At 44.2% G+C, this 16,387-nt stretch overlaps 1 protein-coding gene and 1 long non-coding RNA gene across 2 annotated transcripts in view; one reads left to right on the top strand and one right to left on the bottom strand.

The window, feature by feature from the left end:
* The first annotated feature begins 121 nt into the window (after window positions 1–121).
* E2F7 (E2F transcription factor 7) overlaps window positions 122–16,387 on the top strand; it is a 20,747-nt gene continuing 4,481 nt past the window's right edge. The window contains exons 1-11 of the mRNA XM_064449965.1: window positions 122–452; window positions 3,518–3,793; window positions 5,779–5,947; window positions 8,405–8,689; window positions 9,317–9,475; window positions 10,510–10,647; window positions 11,481–11,675; window positions 12,308–12,392; window positions 13,005–13,524; window positions 14,405–14,675; window positions 15,862–16,280. Coding sequence (XP_064306035.1) covers window positions 360–452; window positions 3,518–3,793; window positions 5,779–5,947; window positions 8,405–8,689; window positions 9,317–9,475; window positions 10,510–10,647; window positions 11,481–11,675; window positions 12,308–12,392; window positions 13,005–13,524; window positions 14,405–14,675; window positions 15,862–16,280 — 2,610 coding nt within the window. The 5' untranslated portion in view covers window positions 122–359. The remainder of the gene's footprint in view (window positions 453–3,517; window positions 3,794–5,778; window positions 5,948–8,404; window positions 8,690–9,316; window positions 9,476–10,509; window positions 10,648–11,480; window positions 11,676–12,307; window positions 12,393–13,004; window positions 13,525–14,404; window positions 14,676–15,861; window positions 16,281–16,387) is intronic.
* The window catches only part of LOC135313108 (uncharacterized), a 24,167-nt gene continuing 12,097 nt past the window's right edge, over window positions 4,318–16,387 (bottom strand). Inside the window, exon 3 of the long non-coding RNA XR_010372700.1 lies at window positions 4,318–4,547. This is a non-coding gene — a long non-coding RNA (uncharacterized LOC135313108). The remainder of the gene's footprint in view (window positions 4,548–16,387) is intronic.

Below are 16,387 nucleotides of genomic sequence, written 5' to 3'. Positions count from 1 at the left end.
GCGGGAGCTCCGTCCCGCGCGTCGCTGCCGCGCGCCGCCTAGAGCTAGCACCCTGATTGGCTGGCCGCTCGGCTGGGGCTGCCGGGCGGGTGGCGTGCTGATTGGCTGGATTGTAAAGCGATGTCTGAGGGCGGGTGGCGGGAGCGGTAGAGCCGCGCGCCCGCCCGCCCGCCCGCCCGCCGCTGCCGGGCCGAGGGCGCGCAGTCTCCCGCCGCCCCCCGCCCCCCCCAACTCCGGGAGCGCGGCCCCGGGCTGCTGCGCTCCCCGAGCCTCCCGCCGGGTGCGGGAGCGCTGCCCCGGGGCGGGACGGGACGGGCGTCTCTTAAGGGCCGGGCTAAAAGCGCCTTGTCGCTTTGCAGATGGAGGTGAGGGTCCTGGCGCTACGGGACCTGGCGAGCGGCCGGCCGGGGCGGCGGGGCCGCACCGAGGCGGCGGCGGCGGCGGCCCAGAAGGTGAGCGGGAGCGGGGGGTGGCGGCGGGGTCCCCTCACACCTTACTCCGTCTCTCCCGGTGCGGAGCATCGCGCGGGGCGCAGCGCGAGGCGCCGGGGGTGGGCGGCCGGTACCGCCGGTTCGGCCACCCCGCCGGGCGGAGCGGATCGGGACCCGGCGCCCCGGCCCCCTGCGAGCCTGCAGGGGTGCGCGGCCCCGGCGGCTCGGAGGTGGGCCGGGCCAGGCATGTAGCCCCAGCCTGTGCCCCCCGTCACTCCCACTGGCGGTGTTCAGGGGGCTGCCCATTGCAATGCCACGCTTGGTCTGTCCTGCCAAGGTGGTTTGTTTGTACAGCAGCATCTTGCCTGTTGGTATCCGGTGCTTCTGTTAACATTAAAAAGACAATCCAGTAAAACAACCGTGAGTTACGCCACCGTTGTCAGTAAGTGAAGTGATTACACTCTGGTGTTATTCCCAGGGAAACAGTTTTTAGCTTTCACTTAATAAGTAAAACTCGCTAGGTGATCTCGAGCATCGCAGTGACTACCATTGAGTAAGGTGGAGGGGGCTCTTGTACAGATTCACTGTTCAAAAGCTAACCAACGCCAGGCCTGACATGGCACGGGACTAGTATAGTCCTGTTACTTAGCAGCAGGTTGAGCGTGCTGATGCACATGGCTGTGATGCTTGCCGTCTGGCCTGTAGCCATAGAGTGGCGTTCCCAGGTCAAGGGGCTAAGCAGTGCCACACAGCAAGGAACAAGCTCATCTTTCCCCTCCTGCCCCACCAGCCAGGAGACAGGGTGACTAGCCTCAGGCATACCTTGCTCAGTAAGGTGTCCTGAACCAGACCCAATTCATGACCTGCTGTCCATGCTCAGTCTGAGTCCTCCAACGATCACATAGTTCATGTCAGACTTGGCTCCTATTATCTCAGAGATTTGTTTCAATTCCTGCTTACATACTAAGTTCATTAAGCCAGCCTTTCCTGTCCTTTTGTATTTATAAGCCATCTCTGCTTGGATCAAGGTGAATCTCATACTTTTACCAACTGCCCTTGCAGTTGTGTGGAATACAGCTAGGAGTTCATAGAGCATTGCAGCTGCTGGGGGCAAAAAAAGGGGGGATGGGGGTAAAAGAGTCTCTTACCTTAGTAGGCAATTATGACTTTCAGGAAATAAAGATCTGAAAGGCTGATAGTAGATGTGTGCTGCTCGTGTAGTGCCACTGGTTTTTTCATTGTGATATTTGCACAAACATGAAAATTTGAGGTAGTGGAACAGCAGGTTGCTTCAGCTGCCCTCGCTGCCGTTCCGTTAGCACTAGCCGTAGCGAACAGGAACTTGAGGGGAAGGTAGACTTTCTCCATTACAGATTAAGTGTTGATTCACTGCCAAATGTGAAATTGCAAGAATATATTGAGTGCCAACACTGTGTGAACATATATTCCAAGAAGTACCATGGCCTCTAAATTGACCCCTATTTATCACAGTGCAGTAAGTTACAACTGGCTAACTGTTAATTGTAAAAGGAGATATATTTATTACATCCTTTTGGGTAATTCATAGGTGAATGTATGCAGAGGTGTTCATCAGAGCGCAATGCTCTTGATGTGCCAAATTAGTTTTCAGTTTGAATGCTATAGAATTGCTCCTTGTAAAAGCCAGCTTCAGTTGTTACTAACTTCTTTCTGCTTTCTAGCTAGACTGTACCTAATAAGGTAATATTTGGAATCACCTATTTAAATATATCTATCAACGAGTGATAGGAGAATTGTTCCAAATGAAAAACAAAACCTAACTTGGGAAAGTTCCTACAGCAAACCAATAGTAACTTAACATTTTCTTTCAAGCTATATTCCATTTCAGAATTGGACTTCTTGCAGCACAAAATAAAATACATAATAACAATATCCAGCCTCAAAGTTGTTATGTTAGGTTTTTAAAACTCATTTGCAAAAAAAATCTAGTCTCCGCAGGAAGACTTGCTCGGTTTGAGACCAGCACCAAAAAAGCCGCAGCTAGACTGAAGAGCAAACAACTTCAAGCCTGTTTTATAGTTGAAAAGCAGTTCGATGTGGTTCTAAAGGCTTCACCCCCAATTCCAGCAGGTTATAGGTCTGCTAGCTTTCTGATGATAATCTGTCCCCTTTGCTTTCTCTCTCTCACTTCACTCAAGGTGCATATGATCGTTTTGAGGGACTAAGTCTAGAAACCACTGAGCAATATTAACTCGCTCTAGTGCCAGCTAGAGTTCCAAAAAACAGTGTCCTGTTTGTAGGGTATTAAGGAGAACTAAGTGATAGCCCGACTATCTAAGAACAGAATGTTTATGTCCCTGGGCAAAAAGAAACAGTACAGCTTTCTGCACAGGCATTTCTGGAAGTCCTGCGTTGTGCCAGGTTTAGGATACCTGGACCTCAATTTTTGATATCCTGCGAGGAAAGTCAGTATGGCATCCCATCTACTTAATTGCTTTAGTCTTCATGAGCTATTTGCACTAACAGACTGGAGTGAAGTAGTAGCTCTTGTTGCTCAAAAATGGATCTTTTGGCTCAAGGATACTATTAATGCTTTCTTTGGTCAGTCACTTGAAATTAGTTGACCTGTAGTAATAATACTTGCAGTAAGAGGAAGGCCTAAAATTCAACCCAAAGATGAAATGTGAAAAAAAGTTTGGCCTTTCAAGGTCAAAAAGAAAAGAGGGACCTTTCATGTAGAAGGATGTGTTTTCTTGCTAAGTGTAATGTGACCAATGCATTATTTCAAATTTGATCAGATTTGGTGATTTGTGTTTGTGGGCAATGCTGTCTTGTAATAACAGTCAGAGTTTAAAAACCTGATAGGCCATGAGTTTGACTGGTTGACCTCAGGTTCTGTACTTCAGGGCAGTATCTTATACACACTGCCTCCAGTACAATAGCATGTAGAATATTTTACCGCTTCCAACAAAGGCAGAACAACTGTGCTAAATATAGCTATGTGTGCCAAGGCATGAGTCACTACAATTACCTTCGTAAGAACGATGAAATTGATTGTTGGACTGTTTTCTTCCCTGTTGTTTCTAAAGAACTTTGTTTTTTAACAGGAAAACATATTTGATCGATCCAGGATGGCCCCAAAGACTCCCATTAAGAATGAACCAGTTGATTTATCAAAGCAAAAAGGCTGCACCCCAGAAAGAATTCCAATTACACCTGTTAAACTCGTTGACAGACCTCAGCCTGATCCCTGGACCCCCACTGCTAACCTGAAGATGCTTGTTAGTGCTGCTAGCCCTGACATGAGGGACCGGGAAAAGAAGAAAGAGCTCTTCAGACCCATAGAAAACAGTGAGCAGAGTGACACACCTGATTCATTACAGGTGAGACTCAGAACACTATTGCCTTAAGCATAGTTAGGACTCCGTCCTTCCTTAAGTTGTGCCTCAGTTTTCTTCTGACTGGTCCTTTGCTCTCTATGGAAAACTGCAGAATTGTAAAACGTTCCCAAGGACAGTTGCCTACACAGCACTGGCTGAGCAGTAGGACTTTTAAAGACTAGAATTAACTCTCTTACTAGTAACTGACCTGAGACTCCTCAAGAGCCTGAATATTACTCAAAAGGACAGTGAAGGAAGTAGAGCTTAAATGTGTCATTTTCCCCAACTTAATTACTTCTGATGCTGTTTTCTGACCTGCATTAGAAAGAAAATTGCCAGATCATTGTAAACAGACAGGCAGCATTTTCAAAAGCAACTCAACAATGGTGAGGACATATTTTTCAATATACTTTTGAAATCTTAGACCTTGTCCACAACAGCCCCTCAGCATGGTCAGTTAAAATCTTTCTCCCCTTTTCCACCACAGCTCCCAAACTAGTAGTCAGACAGCATTGTCAAGTGTTCAGAAGATTTTTACTTGTCAAGACTCAGGCAATGTGGGGGCTGATCCCTGTCTCACTTTAGGAAGTCCGTCCATGGAAAGGATGATGTTGGGTTGTAATAAGCATCATTACAGTTTTCTTCCTTCAGACTTCTTTTTGTTCCGACCACTGCTTTCCTTCTCCTGGATTATTTCTTGTAGAATATTCTTCCTTGGTGATTTCAGTGAGAGAAAGATAGTTCTGGGGTTGTCCTACTGAGAAGCAATCATTTGATAGATACAGATGACTATACAAGTGTAGATTTTACAGCATCTACAGTGACAGAAGTCTACAAAATTCTTCAGTTTAGATAGTCGTAAAGGAACCAAGAGTTCTCTAAAGATAATTTCTAACATAATTTCTAGTAAGTAAAAAACAGTCAGTGTTAAAGGTTAGTTCATCACCGCTCCAAGCCTGCTAAGATCATATGGCATTTTTGGCTCCTATAAAGGGTTCAAATATTTTCTAGTTAGTAAAACTTACACTTAATTTTCTACACACAGAAAGTTAACTTACAAAAGATGTAAAAGTGTTACTGTAAGAATACTGCTGTTTCCATATGATATAAAACTCAGAGAGTTCAGAGCAACAGCCTGCCACAAGGTCACTGAGTCACACAACCAGCAAAAGACAGTTAAGATCTCATAAGCAAGGGAACTTGGATTTCAACAGCTGCCACCACTCTCAGCTTTTCTTTGCCAGAGAGCAAGATTTTTTTCCCTTTTTTTGATACAGAAGCAAAACCCCCAAGTTACCAATGCAGAAAAATCTTCCCTCATTCTTATTTTTTAATAAACAAACATACCTCTTCATACATTCTTGCCATCACATTGGGGTTTTTTTTTTCCCCCATGCAGGGACAGAAAGACCATATTCAGACCATCCTACAGAGTTCACTTAAGCTAACAGCTTGACTGAACTTTAAGCTCAGAGACTGGATGGTGCCTTTCATAGTCTCTTAGCATCATGCCCTACCCCTCTCCCCCCACCCCCTAGTTTCTTAAAATTACAGAGGCACTGTAAAGGCTAGTAAAATGTCTTGATAGGGGAACTCTTGAATGGCTTGTACATTTTTTGGTTTATCAGATCCAGAGGTGTTTCAGGGAATAATACTCCCCCTCTCAAAAATAAATATTCCTTCCCAACGGGGTCTTACCATGTGCTAGTCTTGGGTGTTTGGTCTTACTGTTTTGTTTCCATATGCATAACCATTATTTTAAGATCTTGCAGATAAGAGCTTTTCTGTAGATATCTTGTGTGATGAATTAAAAAGAGCTTGCAAGAAAAAGTGGTCACCCAAGCGCTCTGTGCTTGCAAGGAGTCCATGTTGTTTTCCTTACTAGAAAGTCTGAGCTTAAATATTGCTAACATCTGAAATATGTCTCTCTTGGCTGTGCCTTGCTTCTAAAGCTCTGCACTAAATGGTTAACATTTATTTTTTAACAGTACGATATGGTAGATGACAACACGGTTGATGAATTTGAAAAACAGAGGCCCAGCAGAAAACAGAAAAGCTTAGGACTCTTGTGCCAAAAGTTTCTAGCTCGCTATCCAAGTTATCCATTGTCAACAGAAAAAACTACTATTTCTTTGGATGAAGTGGCTTCAGTCCTTGGTATGTATATCCGCAAAAATGGCGTAACTGGTTACCTGGGGTAACCCGACAAGAGGGCCTTTGAAAGATCATCCTTTTTACAGAGTACATTCAGGGTCTACCTTTCCCTGGGTCTGGATGCTCTTCTAATCATAATAATCAAGAGTTGAAGATGCCTAATATTCCTAAGTCTTTACTGCTTGATAACGCTATCATTCTGAAACTGCTTTCTGACAGTACTTTTTACTAGACAGATGTATCCTCCAGCTGTTTACCAACTCTTTTGCTTTCTTAAATTTTCCATTTGCCGAAGACTGAAGGAGTTATCAGTTACAAACCCTCTGAAGGATGCCTTATAAACAATAAATTTTGTCAAAATGGAATGTTTGGGGAAACAGTTGCAAACTAGTCGATGCAGGAGATCAGTTGGGTTTACCGCCTGACTTAAGTAATGTGTCTGACATTTTATCTTCCAAGATCTCATGATTTTCACAGAGGTTATCTTAGCTTTAAATATTGTCTTGTGAGGGGAGGTTACCAGGAGACCTCCCAGAATAGAATGAGAAAATGTGTTGTATTGAGGTGGCAAGAAGGTATTGAGTAGCCTATATGCTGGGTCTGTTGTTAATGTCTTAGTTAAGAGATTAATGAGATATCTGAGAGAAGTAATAAAACTTGGGAGAGAGGACTGAGCCTGGTCACGACCAACAACAAAAAGATCCAGGTCCTTGGAGAGGTTGTCTTTTAGCTTGGAAGGGCTTTACAAAATTGGACTTTAAATAAATAAATATTGTATCTACGTTTAGAAGTCAGGTATTTAACAGAAAAGAGGTAGCAAAAATGAAATGTCTGTTTTGGGAAGAAAGGGAACAGAAGAGTGATGTCCTCTGTGACTCTGGTAAGAAAGTCCTTGAGATACTCATTTACTCACATTGGAAATGGGAGGTGGAAATAGGAGAAAATTCAGACAAAGTAAATAGTTAAATAAATTGATTTTTAGACAAACTGTTCTTTTAGATTTTGCAGTTACTCCTTTCTGTGTTTGTGTGAGATGCTCGTGCTCCAGCCTTGTACAGCTGAACATGAGTAGTGTTTTATTCTGTGTCGGGAGTGGCATTACCTTGCTTTCCTAAATGCTAGAAACTTCGTTTTAAAACTTATTGTTGGGGTTTTTACCTCCCAGAAGGAGGCATGTTTGTTCTCCTTTGGTTTTCACTTCCTGGCTTGCCTGTATCCACTTGCTCCAGGGACCACAAAATTATTCATTGCTGATGTTGCTGCTCCCTGTGTAACAAATGCTGGTTGTAACACAGCTTTTGCTGCAAATGTATATTGCTTTGTTCACTGAAGACCTATGGAAGGACCACAAAGGGGGGCTATGCTGCTGGTGCCTGACACACACCAGGATATGGGCAGCACTCTTGTTTTTCTGGAGTATGCCTCCCTCCAAGATCTCCACACACTTGGATATACACATTTTATCTTAATATCCATTTGAGGCTGGTAAGCATTATCCCCATTCTCCAGATGGGTAAACAGATGCATCAAGGCCTTGCCTTGTGCAGAGAAGTCTTTCAAAACCTCTCCCCTTTGCTAGCACTTGTTCTGCTCAGATGATGCTAACCATTATGGGATTTCTGATGCAGATGATGCCACCAGCATATAGAGCACTGTGTTATATTTTATAACAGCCATGCTTTAAACTGTGCTGGACACAAGTACTCGGGACAGTGAGCAGAGCCTCTGGCCTGTTCACAGTCAGTCCCCAACCTTGCTCACATCATGCTGAACGCAAGTTGGACATATTTAATAGATTTCCTGTTGGTACAGACCCAGCCAGCAGCGAGGACTCGTTTCTGCAGCATTTGGGAACAGTGGCTTTCATTCTCCACTGCTTTGCACCTTGTGAAGCCTTTGATGTGCCTTTGCTTGGTATGTGCTTAGCAAGTAATTGTGCCACTGGAAATGAAAGTGGAGGACCACACTCCCACTGGTTCCTGTAGGAACCAGTAGGCTTTTGTATCTACCCTGTGTCAGTGCCAGGCTCAGACCCTTTCTGGCCCTCTCTTACACTCAGGCTTGTGTACAGGTCTGTGCCTGAGCTCTGAAGCTGTCTGACAAGAAGGGCCAAAATGCTCTGAAAACCTCAGGGTAGTCTGGATAGGTCTGAGTGAGTGGGGCTGGGCAGACTGCAATCAGTTCTTCTAAACACAGTGTAGATGCTTTCAGCTGAAGCCATGGCTGGGACGGTAGTTAGCAAAGAACATCATAGCACGGGACTTGTCATACATAAGCCAGTTCTTAACTGTGCAAATTTGGATGGATCAAATATAATGTGTCCAGGTGAACAGTGAAAAATGTGTTGTGAACACTGAGTGTTAGGAACAGCCTGTTCTCTATTCCGCTTCTGCTGAAGAGCACATTAAAACTAGATAAGCATCAATGTCTGTTTTTTATGTCCCCCCCACCTTAAAACAGGAGTTGAGCGGAGACGAATTTACGATATAGTGAACGTCCTGGAGTCACTGCACTTGGTTAGCCGTGTGGCCAAGAACCAGTACTGTTGGCATGGCCGGCACAACCTAAGTCAGACTCTGAAAACGCTTCAGGAAGCAGGAGAGCTGCAGTATGGAGAGCTAATGACCTTCTTCCAGCACAAGGAGCAGGACTTGGAGTACAAATTTGGGGAACGGAAAAAGGAAACTATTCCAGATTCTCAAGACAGACCATTACTGGACTTTCCAGAATCAGATTGCACCTCTGGTAAGATAACTACTGTGTATGATGTGATACACAGACACAAGTCTCTTTCTCCAGTTTATTATGTGACTTTTTCCCTTGCTTTGCTTTTAAATTAAATAATAAAAAATTATTCTTTGCAAAAAGGTGCTGAATTCAGCACAGAGGTGACAATTCTTTCTATCCTGTCTCTAGCATAGGTCTCAGGATGGATTTTTCCCTCTGTCCTTCAGACTGGTAGGAGCTTCTGCCAGGCAGTCCAGTTCTTTCCCCACCTCTAACTGACAGTAAATGCTTTATCCTGACAGACAGTGCCATCTTCCATTTATCCACTGTTTGCATGCTGCCCATATAATACGTAGTGTTTTAAGTTACAAAGTCCATCGGACTGGTGCAAAATTGTCTAACGTAACATAGAATCAGCTTTGGATTCTGACTTTCTAAAAGCTATTTCTGCAAGCTTTAGTTTTTATTGCCTTTTGAAGAGAGACTTCTGTCTGCATTACTCCGTTATTTGCTGCCTTTCAAAAGATTTCTGCTTCCCAACAAGGAAATACTTTACCCTTTTTGTGTGCAAGAAACCTACTTGCTAGTTTTCTGGCTGTGATGGATGACATATGCTAAGAGGCTTGGGTATTATTTGTAACACAGCATCTGCAAACAGCAGAAAGGACAAGTCGTTGCGGATTATGAGCCAAAAGTTTGTCATGCTGTTCCTTGTCTCCAAGACCAAGATAGTCACTCTGGACATTGCAGCAAAGATACTTATAGAAGAAACGCAGGATACAGTGGACCACAGCAAATTCAAAAGTAAGCTGGCTGTTGAGAGACAAATCGATCGGTCAGTGAGTAAAGAAAGTGTGGGCATGTTTGGACTGACACCAGTAGGTAATGGCAAGAGCAGGTCAGGAATTTTTTGCCAAAGTGTGGTTTGGGTTTTTTGTAATTACAAATGCCAGTTTGTGAAAACAGAGCTTGGGGTGGGGAAGAGTCAATTTGACAATTACCTCCAAATTTTTAGCTTCAGAATGAAGAAAGTTCTTTTTTTTTTCTTTCTGATTTTTTTTCATACCTTAACCCTGTTTCCTGTACCATTCTGAATGATGTTTTAGAACTTACTGAAATGAAATATGTTGATTAATTTAATGGACTTATTTTTCTTCTCTGCAGAAATGTGTTACTTTTCCTTTTTACCCCAGAAATCTTAGAGCTGGATGGCACAGTTTTCTTTTCAGTTAGTAGGGGTTAATACTTAGATCCCTTGGACAGCGTTTGGTAAATAACTCTTCTAAAATAAAGACCTTTATTTTAAGTCTTTAAAGTACTTTATTTTAAAAGTACTTGACCTTCAGTCTTAAAATTCTACCCCAAATACTGGGAGGTATGTGAGAAGTGTAGCTGAACAACCTGTAGGTATCATATTCAGCTCAAGCATGTTATTTACTGGAGTCACAGATTTTTGAGTGTTACATTTTTAAGATTATAAACATGTTTCCCCTTATGATCAGCTGTGCCTCTTGCCCCCAAGTGCTCGTCTTTACCCCATGTGGAGGTAGCTGCCTCTTCTGGGCAAGCTGATGATGTAATCACTCCCTAACCCATTTTCATTAAAATGAGGTAGGCGATCTTAAACCTGAGCAGCTAACACATGAAAAGCAGTGACAAGCGGGTGGAAGCTGGCGTGGCAGGCTTTATAGGAGGTGGCTTAAGTCCATCACAATTTGATTTTACCCACCTCATCTATGAAAGCTGTGGTGATATTCTGGAGTGAAGTTACCATGTAAATATCTACTGTATGCATTGTAAACGTGACTGTCCTGACTGTTTCTGCCCTTTCTTGTTAGCAAAGGTACGAAGACTGTATGATATCGCCAATGTTCTCACCAGCCTAGGCTTGATCAAGAAAGTTCATGTCACAGAGGAACGAGGACGCAAACCAGCCTTCAAGTGGATCGGGCCTGTGGAATTCCCTGGAAAGACGGGTAACTTGTGTAGCTTACATCTCCTTTCTTTTTGTTTTGACAATCCCTTCCCCGGTGGTAGTAGGTTGTTACCTGTGTGTAAAGAATGGCTCAGTGTTCATTGTCCACCCTGTGACTGTTAACTGCTGGCCAGCCCAATGTTTGCCCTTGTTAGACTTCATGCTGTAGGGCTGGAGCTGTGGAGGGATGTTGAACGATACTGTGTCTTGCTGCTATTTTTTTACACCAACTTACATAACTGTATGAATAGCTGTATTAGTTTTAGAGCAATGGCAGACAATGCCTTCATTTCCAGATCTGGGTCCACAGCTTTTCTGAGTTGCAAAACCTCAGTAATTCTGTCATAACTGGACAGTGAATTATTGTCTTTGTAAGGGGAATTACTGGAGTAGAGCAGGGATGTTTCTTGCATGTGTCCCCTGGAACACAAGGTTTGCCTGCAAAGAAGGAGGCAGTGGGCCAGAGCATCTCTGTAAGCTGATGATTCTTGGCTGGAAGCCAGAGCAAAGGCAAACTCTTTGCTAATGTATTTGGGCCAGGCCAGTGCCAAGTAAAAGTGAAGGATAGTGTTAATGCCAGCTTAGTACCCTTTCCCCTCCTGGGTGCGCACACTAGAGTGTAGCTGCTGCTGTAGCTGCCGTGGAATGGAAAGGAAGGAGGCCCTTATCTTGTCTATTGGTGCTTACCGAGCTTAGGTCTGCTTCAGTGTTGTGGGATTTGGGATGGTATAAAAGTTACCTCTTATCTTATGGCCAAGTTCAGTAACGTGGCAGAAGCCTAAATGATGAGCTGCGTTCCCTGAAGGACTGTTGCACAAAATTATGTTCCTACAGATGAGCTGAGAGGGCACAGCCCAACATCTGATCCTCTGCCAGGGACACAGAGGGGAGCCTGTGCCCCGTATCAGATCTGTGCTACTGGAAAGCAAAGGTTTACACGTCATGCTTCATTTAACGCTGCACAGCCTTGTGAAGGGACCAGAAGGAAGGTCAGTTCTGAGCCCAACAGCCCACGTCAAGAGAGGCAAGGTAACTACTAAGGGAGCATGTTCTTTTGTATCCCACTGGATCTGCCCAAATGTGGGACCACCATTTTAAGGCATTTGATTGGGTGAATCAGCCTAATTAAACATGGGAGTTACCCTTGGAAGGTGCCTAGATTTCTACTGTCTGTGTGATGAGACTTCTGTCTTCGACCCTCCAGTCAAGGTAGATGAGATGAATCTGGGCTATACTGCCTTGAATCTGCAGTTTGTTTTCCTGGTAAATTTTTCTGTTCTCCGCTAACTGCAACTATACTACAATTTCTTCTGTTAAAATTTGGTATAGATAAAGATTCTTTAGCCACAAAAAATTTCTTTATTTTATGGTTTCAAATACAGTGGAGTTTACGGTAGCAATCTAATGGATAGCTGTTAAAACAGATAAAGCAATTACAGTGTTTTTCACAGTTCCCTGTAACAGGAAATGATGATGTCGAGCACCTCTCCCATGAGACTGAGAGTTCTGAGTGTCTTGCAGGTTCTGGCTCTAGGTGATTAATGAATGTTATAAAAATGTGCCAGTATAGAAAAATTGTATCAATTATTTTCTATGGCCAGTATCAACAAATCCTTGGTAAACCTACCTGTTATTAATTGAATGTTCCTTTGTTCTTTCAGCCCGTATTGTGAATTCTGATGAATATTGCTCCAAAATGATAAATCTAGCAGCTGTCTGCAGGCAGAAAATAGAGGAAGATACTAGGTAGGTTGGTCTTAACTCCTGTCCACTTTCAGCTTTGTGCTTGTCATATTTAGTTCAAGGCTAGATTCCATGGTTGGAACTGAGATAGAAAATTGCCAGAGTGTCTCGTTATTACTATTATAACGCTAATAGGTCTCAGCGTGGCTTTTTCATTTTTTCATGGCCAATTTATACCCACCTGTACTTGTACCACTGTTGTCCTTTAGCTTCAGTAGCTCCTCATCTCGTGTGTGTTTATATAGGCTATCCCTGCCTCCTTTGACCTGTTGTCTAGGTAGGCTGAGCAAATCATGATGCCATGGAAGAGCCTCTCTGTCATATCAGTGGGTCTTCTCTACACCTGTCCTAATTTGAATTCATTTCTGAATGACTGACTCTAGTCAAGTGCAATTGAAAGCATTATTGTTCTGCCAAAAAGCTGGTAAGTCAGCTTCTGTGTAATTAGAAATAATAAAAAGTAAGCCTCCTTGTGAACTGTGTAAAAGTAGTGATCTGGGGGTGGGGGGGAATTTTACCACATTTATGTCCAACAATGTACCTGTTTGCTTTTAAGGATTAAATAGGGGGTTAATTTTGGACTAAATGTTTTTCCTCTTTTTGTTACTTTTTTAGGAGTAAAGCTTGTGCCACAGAAACTACATTAAATTCAGCGAGGAACCCAAGCATAACCTCACCTCTCTCCCTTCTTCCAGTTCCTGGGGACTCCGATTTTTGTGTTAACCCTTTGCCTCAGGCAGTTTTCCCTGTGGTTCAGGCAGATGTGCCAAGCCTCTCGCTGCCAAATGGCATCAGCAGCCAAGTTCTACATCCTTCCACGCCAGCAGCCTCCAAAACAGAAAATGGAAAACCTACCCTGCTCCCCAACCAACCCTTCCTGTGCTTCCCCTCTTCATCCCTTTTTATGTTGTGTGGTGGTCTTCAGGAAAATAACTTGAGGGAGACCCTGCCCACCACAGGAGACATGGGAAACAGGAGGGCAGAAGCTCAGGCCACCGTACCTCCAGCTGCCTGCCAGAAACGCAGCTCCCACAAGTGCGCATCGCCCTCTGCACCTGTAGGTGATGAAGAGCCAGCTGCTAAAAAGCAGACCATGGAACAGAGCGATGTGCCTCTCTCACTTGTAGTACCCAAGGTAAAGAAGTGAATTTCATTATCACTTAGGCTTCCTGTTAGCGAGGAAAGACATTTGCCCAAGACAGTGTTTTCAGAAGTGAAAAATCGCTATGCCACTCTTCTTACAGATACCATGTGGGAGGCAGCATTTGTAACAAAATTGAAAGGGTGCTGTGCCAGGAAGCATAGGCATTAACTGGGAGATGTTTTCACACTACCAGGGGAAAATGGACTGTGATTGCTTTGCATAGTGAAGTGATGGTCAGTTGTTCTTTGTAATCAGTGTCCCGATCATTGACTTCAACAAAACAGCCTGCCAGAGGGGAAGAAATCAATGTGACTGTTACTCCTCATCTTCCCCTGTTAGCTTGGGCTTCCCCAGACAGCAGCAGCATTCCTTACTCCACTGAGCTACAGCAATAGTGATTTGCACCTTCCCGCTGCGCTCCAGCCTGAGTCCCCCTCTCTCATGCCCAGTGCTGCCCACAGCACGCTGGTGAGAGAGGAGATGATGGTGAAGGTGAAGTGCATCTATCTCACATTTTTCTGAACTACTGGAAATGGGGGTCAGGCTCAAGGTTGTATCAGTATTTGAATATAAGCCATGTGAAACAGGTGGTTTTTTCCTTATCAATAAAGAGAAATGAATCCCCAAGCTCAAGTATTTCTTATCTAGTGTCTCCAAGTACAGAAAGTGAACTACAGCTCGGGGCTTAGGCATCACTAATATTGCTCTTCAAACCCTCAAACAAATTTTTTAACTTGGTGACTTGCTAATCTCGTGCTGCCCCTTTGCAGTGGTGCACATTTTACTCCGTAGCTGAGGAAAGTGCATGAGGGACATTGTACTGTGTTATTTCAGTTTGGAGGTGTCATCTCCTCTCTTTGTTTTTGCTTAGAAGCCTTTTGAGTCACCCAAGGCAGAATCTACCCCAGGAAGTGGCTGTACATCTGCTGAACATCTAGAAGCTTTTCATCGTGACCTCGCAAGTCCTGCTGCTCCAGACGCTGCAGACAAGGAATCTACTAAGCCTTTAGATTCTCAGGAGCAAGAAAAATGGTCTCAGAATAAATACCCTGATGAACCCTCTCCTGGAAAAGAGCACATCTCTAAAGAAAATGCCAATCAACCTTTCCTACCACAGTATCTTTATGTTCAGCCTACTGCTGGTAAGGATAGCCATGAGATCTAGAGGCCCTCAAACTTCTGCATCTCCTCACTGAGCTGTTGAGATAGGAAGACATTACAGATAGGTGAATAAGTCTGTATTTGGCACAAAACTGTCAGCAGTTCTCTGTGGTAGTTTAATAGCTCTGAATTCTCTTGACTCCAGATGAACTGTTGCTTCTGTGAAAATACAGGCATTTTTCTGAGGTATCGAAGAATTAATAGAGATGAATAATGTGGGGGTTGCATGATTGAATTGTATGCAGCAAAAGACACCTATCCAGCATTCAAAACTTGGAGGAGCTGGAAGTCTAGGTTTGGCAGTAAGATGGCCGTAGTATTGCAACAGCATCCCCCTGAGTGAGTGATTTTAACCACCTACGAACTTTGTACTGTCTTCTCATGTGTGTCGTTGGGATAACCCCACAAAAACTGAGGCACTGGTAGTGTAGCCAGGACTGCTCGTAGGACACAGTAAAGATGGAAGTAGCTGTAAATACTACAGGAGGATTTTTTTGTCCATTTTGCGTACCTGTGTTTGTGTGGAGTCGAAAAGTGTGGTAACAGGATACTGCTTTAGTGTTCGATTCGCCTGTGTCACAGAGTGGGATCTATGGGATTTCACCTTCAGGATGGAGATGCTTGGTTTGAAAATGTTGATTCTCTTGTTTTGCAAGGTCAGACAAACTGGGAACTGGAGCAGCTTCTGTTTCAAAACAGTATTTGAGCCATTCTTAGGAAAATTACTGCCTTTGGGGTGTATCTTTTTGGGTGTGTTCCTTTTTTTTTCTTATTAAAAGCAATGCATATGTTTCATGTAGCGGAGGATACGAATCCTGTTAGTGAAACAAGAGTTTGCTTAGCCAAGATGTTGCTTGTAACTGAAGTTAGAAGCAGCAAACAGCAAGGTGTGTGCTTGGTACTTAATATGAACAAAGTCAATGGATGCAGATATAGTGAACAGGCAGTAGGGGGGGAGATGGAGGAAGGTAAGGAAAGGGAACTTGACAGAAGAGTCACAGGTTTGTGACAGGTTTCTGCCTTCTTTTTTCTTCTTTTTGCCACAGTTATCTTCCTGGGCAGCCTGTATCTTTCTTTGTTGTCACCCCTCTTCTAGGTGAAGTTATAATAGCTTAATTCCAATTTGTCAAATGTATTAATGTCTTGCTTTTTCTCTCTTTGGTTTAGGATTAAACAGTTTTAATTTCCTGTTCTCTGCAAACCAAGCCCCTGGTGCTATCAGCCTGGCTGCGAGCCAGTTACCTTCTCTGAGCATCCCCTGTGTCATGGTGCCGTCAGCAGCCTTGGCTTCCTTCCCTGTCGTCTGTTCTCCCACAGTCACCAACAGCGCTCTTTCCCCAGTTCCCGATGGCTCCTTCTCAGCTGCTGCCTCCATGAATTTCAGTATGTCTGGCCTGGCATCAACGACGCCTGTTTTCATAGGCACCACGGCAGTGGTTACCCCCAAGGTCTCACCCACGCCTTCAGTGGATCCCCAGCAACCAGCTCACCCCGCTCTGCACCTGAGTCCTGTGCTTGCAAGGTCTTGCAAACTGGACTCTCCCATGTGTATGGGGCATCCAGTGACTCTTCTGAAGCTGCAGCAGGTAAGAGTGAAAGGTGGTTGAGTGACGATGAAACAGCGGTGCCAGGTCAGTGGGACTGAGGGCAGCTTGCGCTGCAGGCTGGTGCCAGTGTGGCGGCGTGGTAAGTT

This window comes from Phalacrocorax carbo, chromosome 1, assembly GCF_963921805.1.
Source record: "Phalacrocorax carbo chromosome 1, bPhaCar2.1, whole genome shotgun sequence".
NCBI lineage: Eukaryota > Metazoa > Chordata > Aves > Suliformes > Phalacrocoracidae > Phalacrocorax > Phalacrocorax carbo.
The sequence above is the reverse complement of the archived record's forward strand: the minus strand, read 5'-3'. Positions and strand labels throughout refer to the sequence as shown.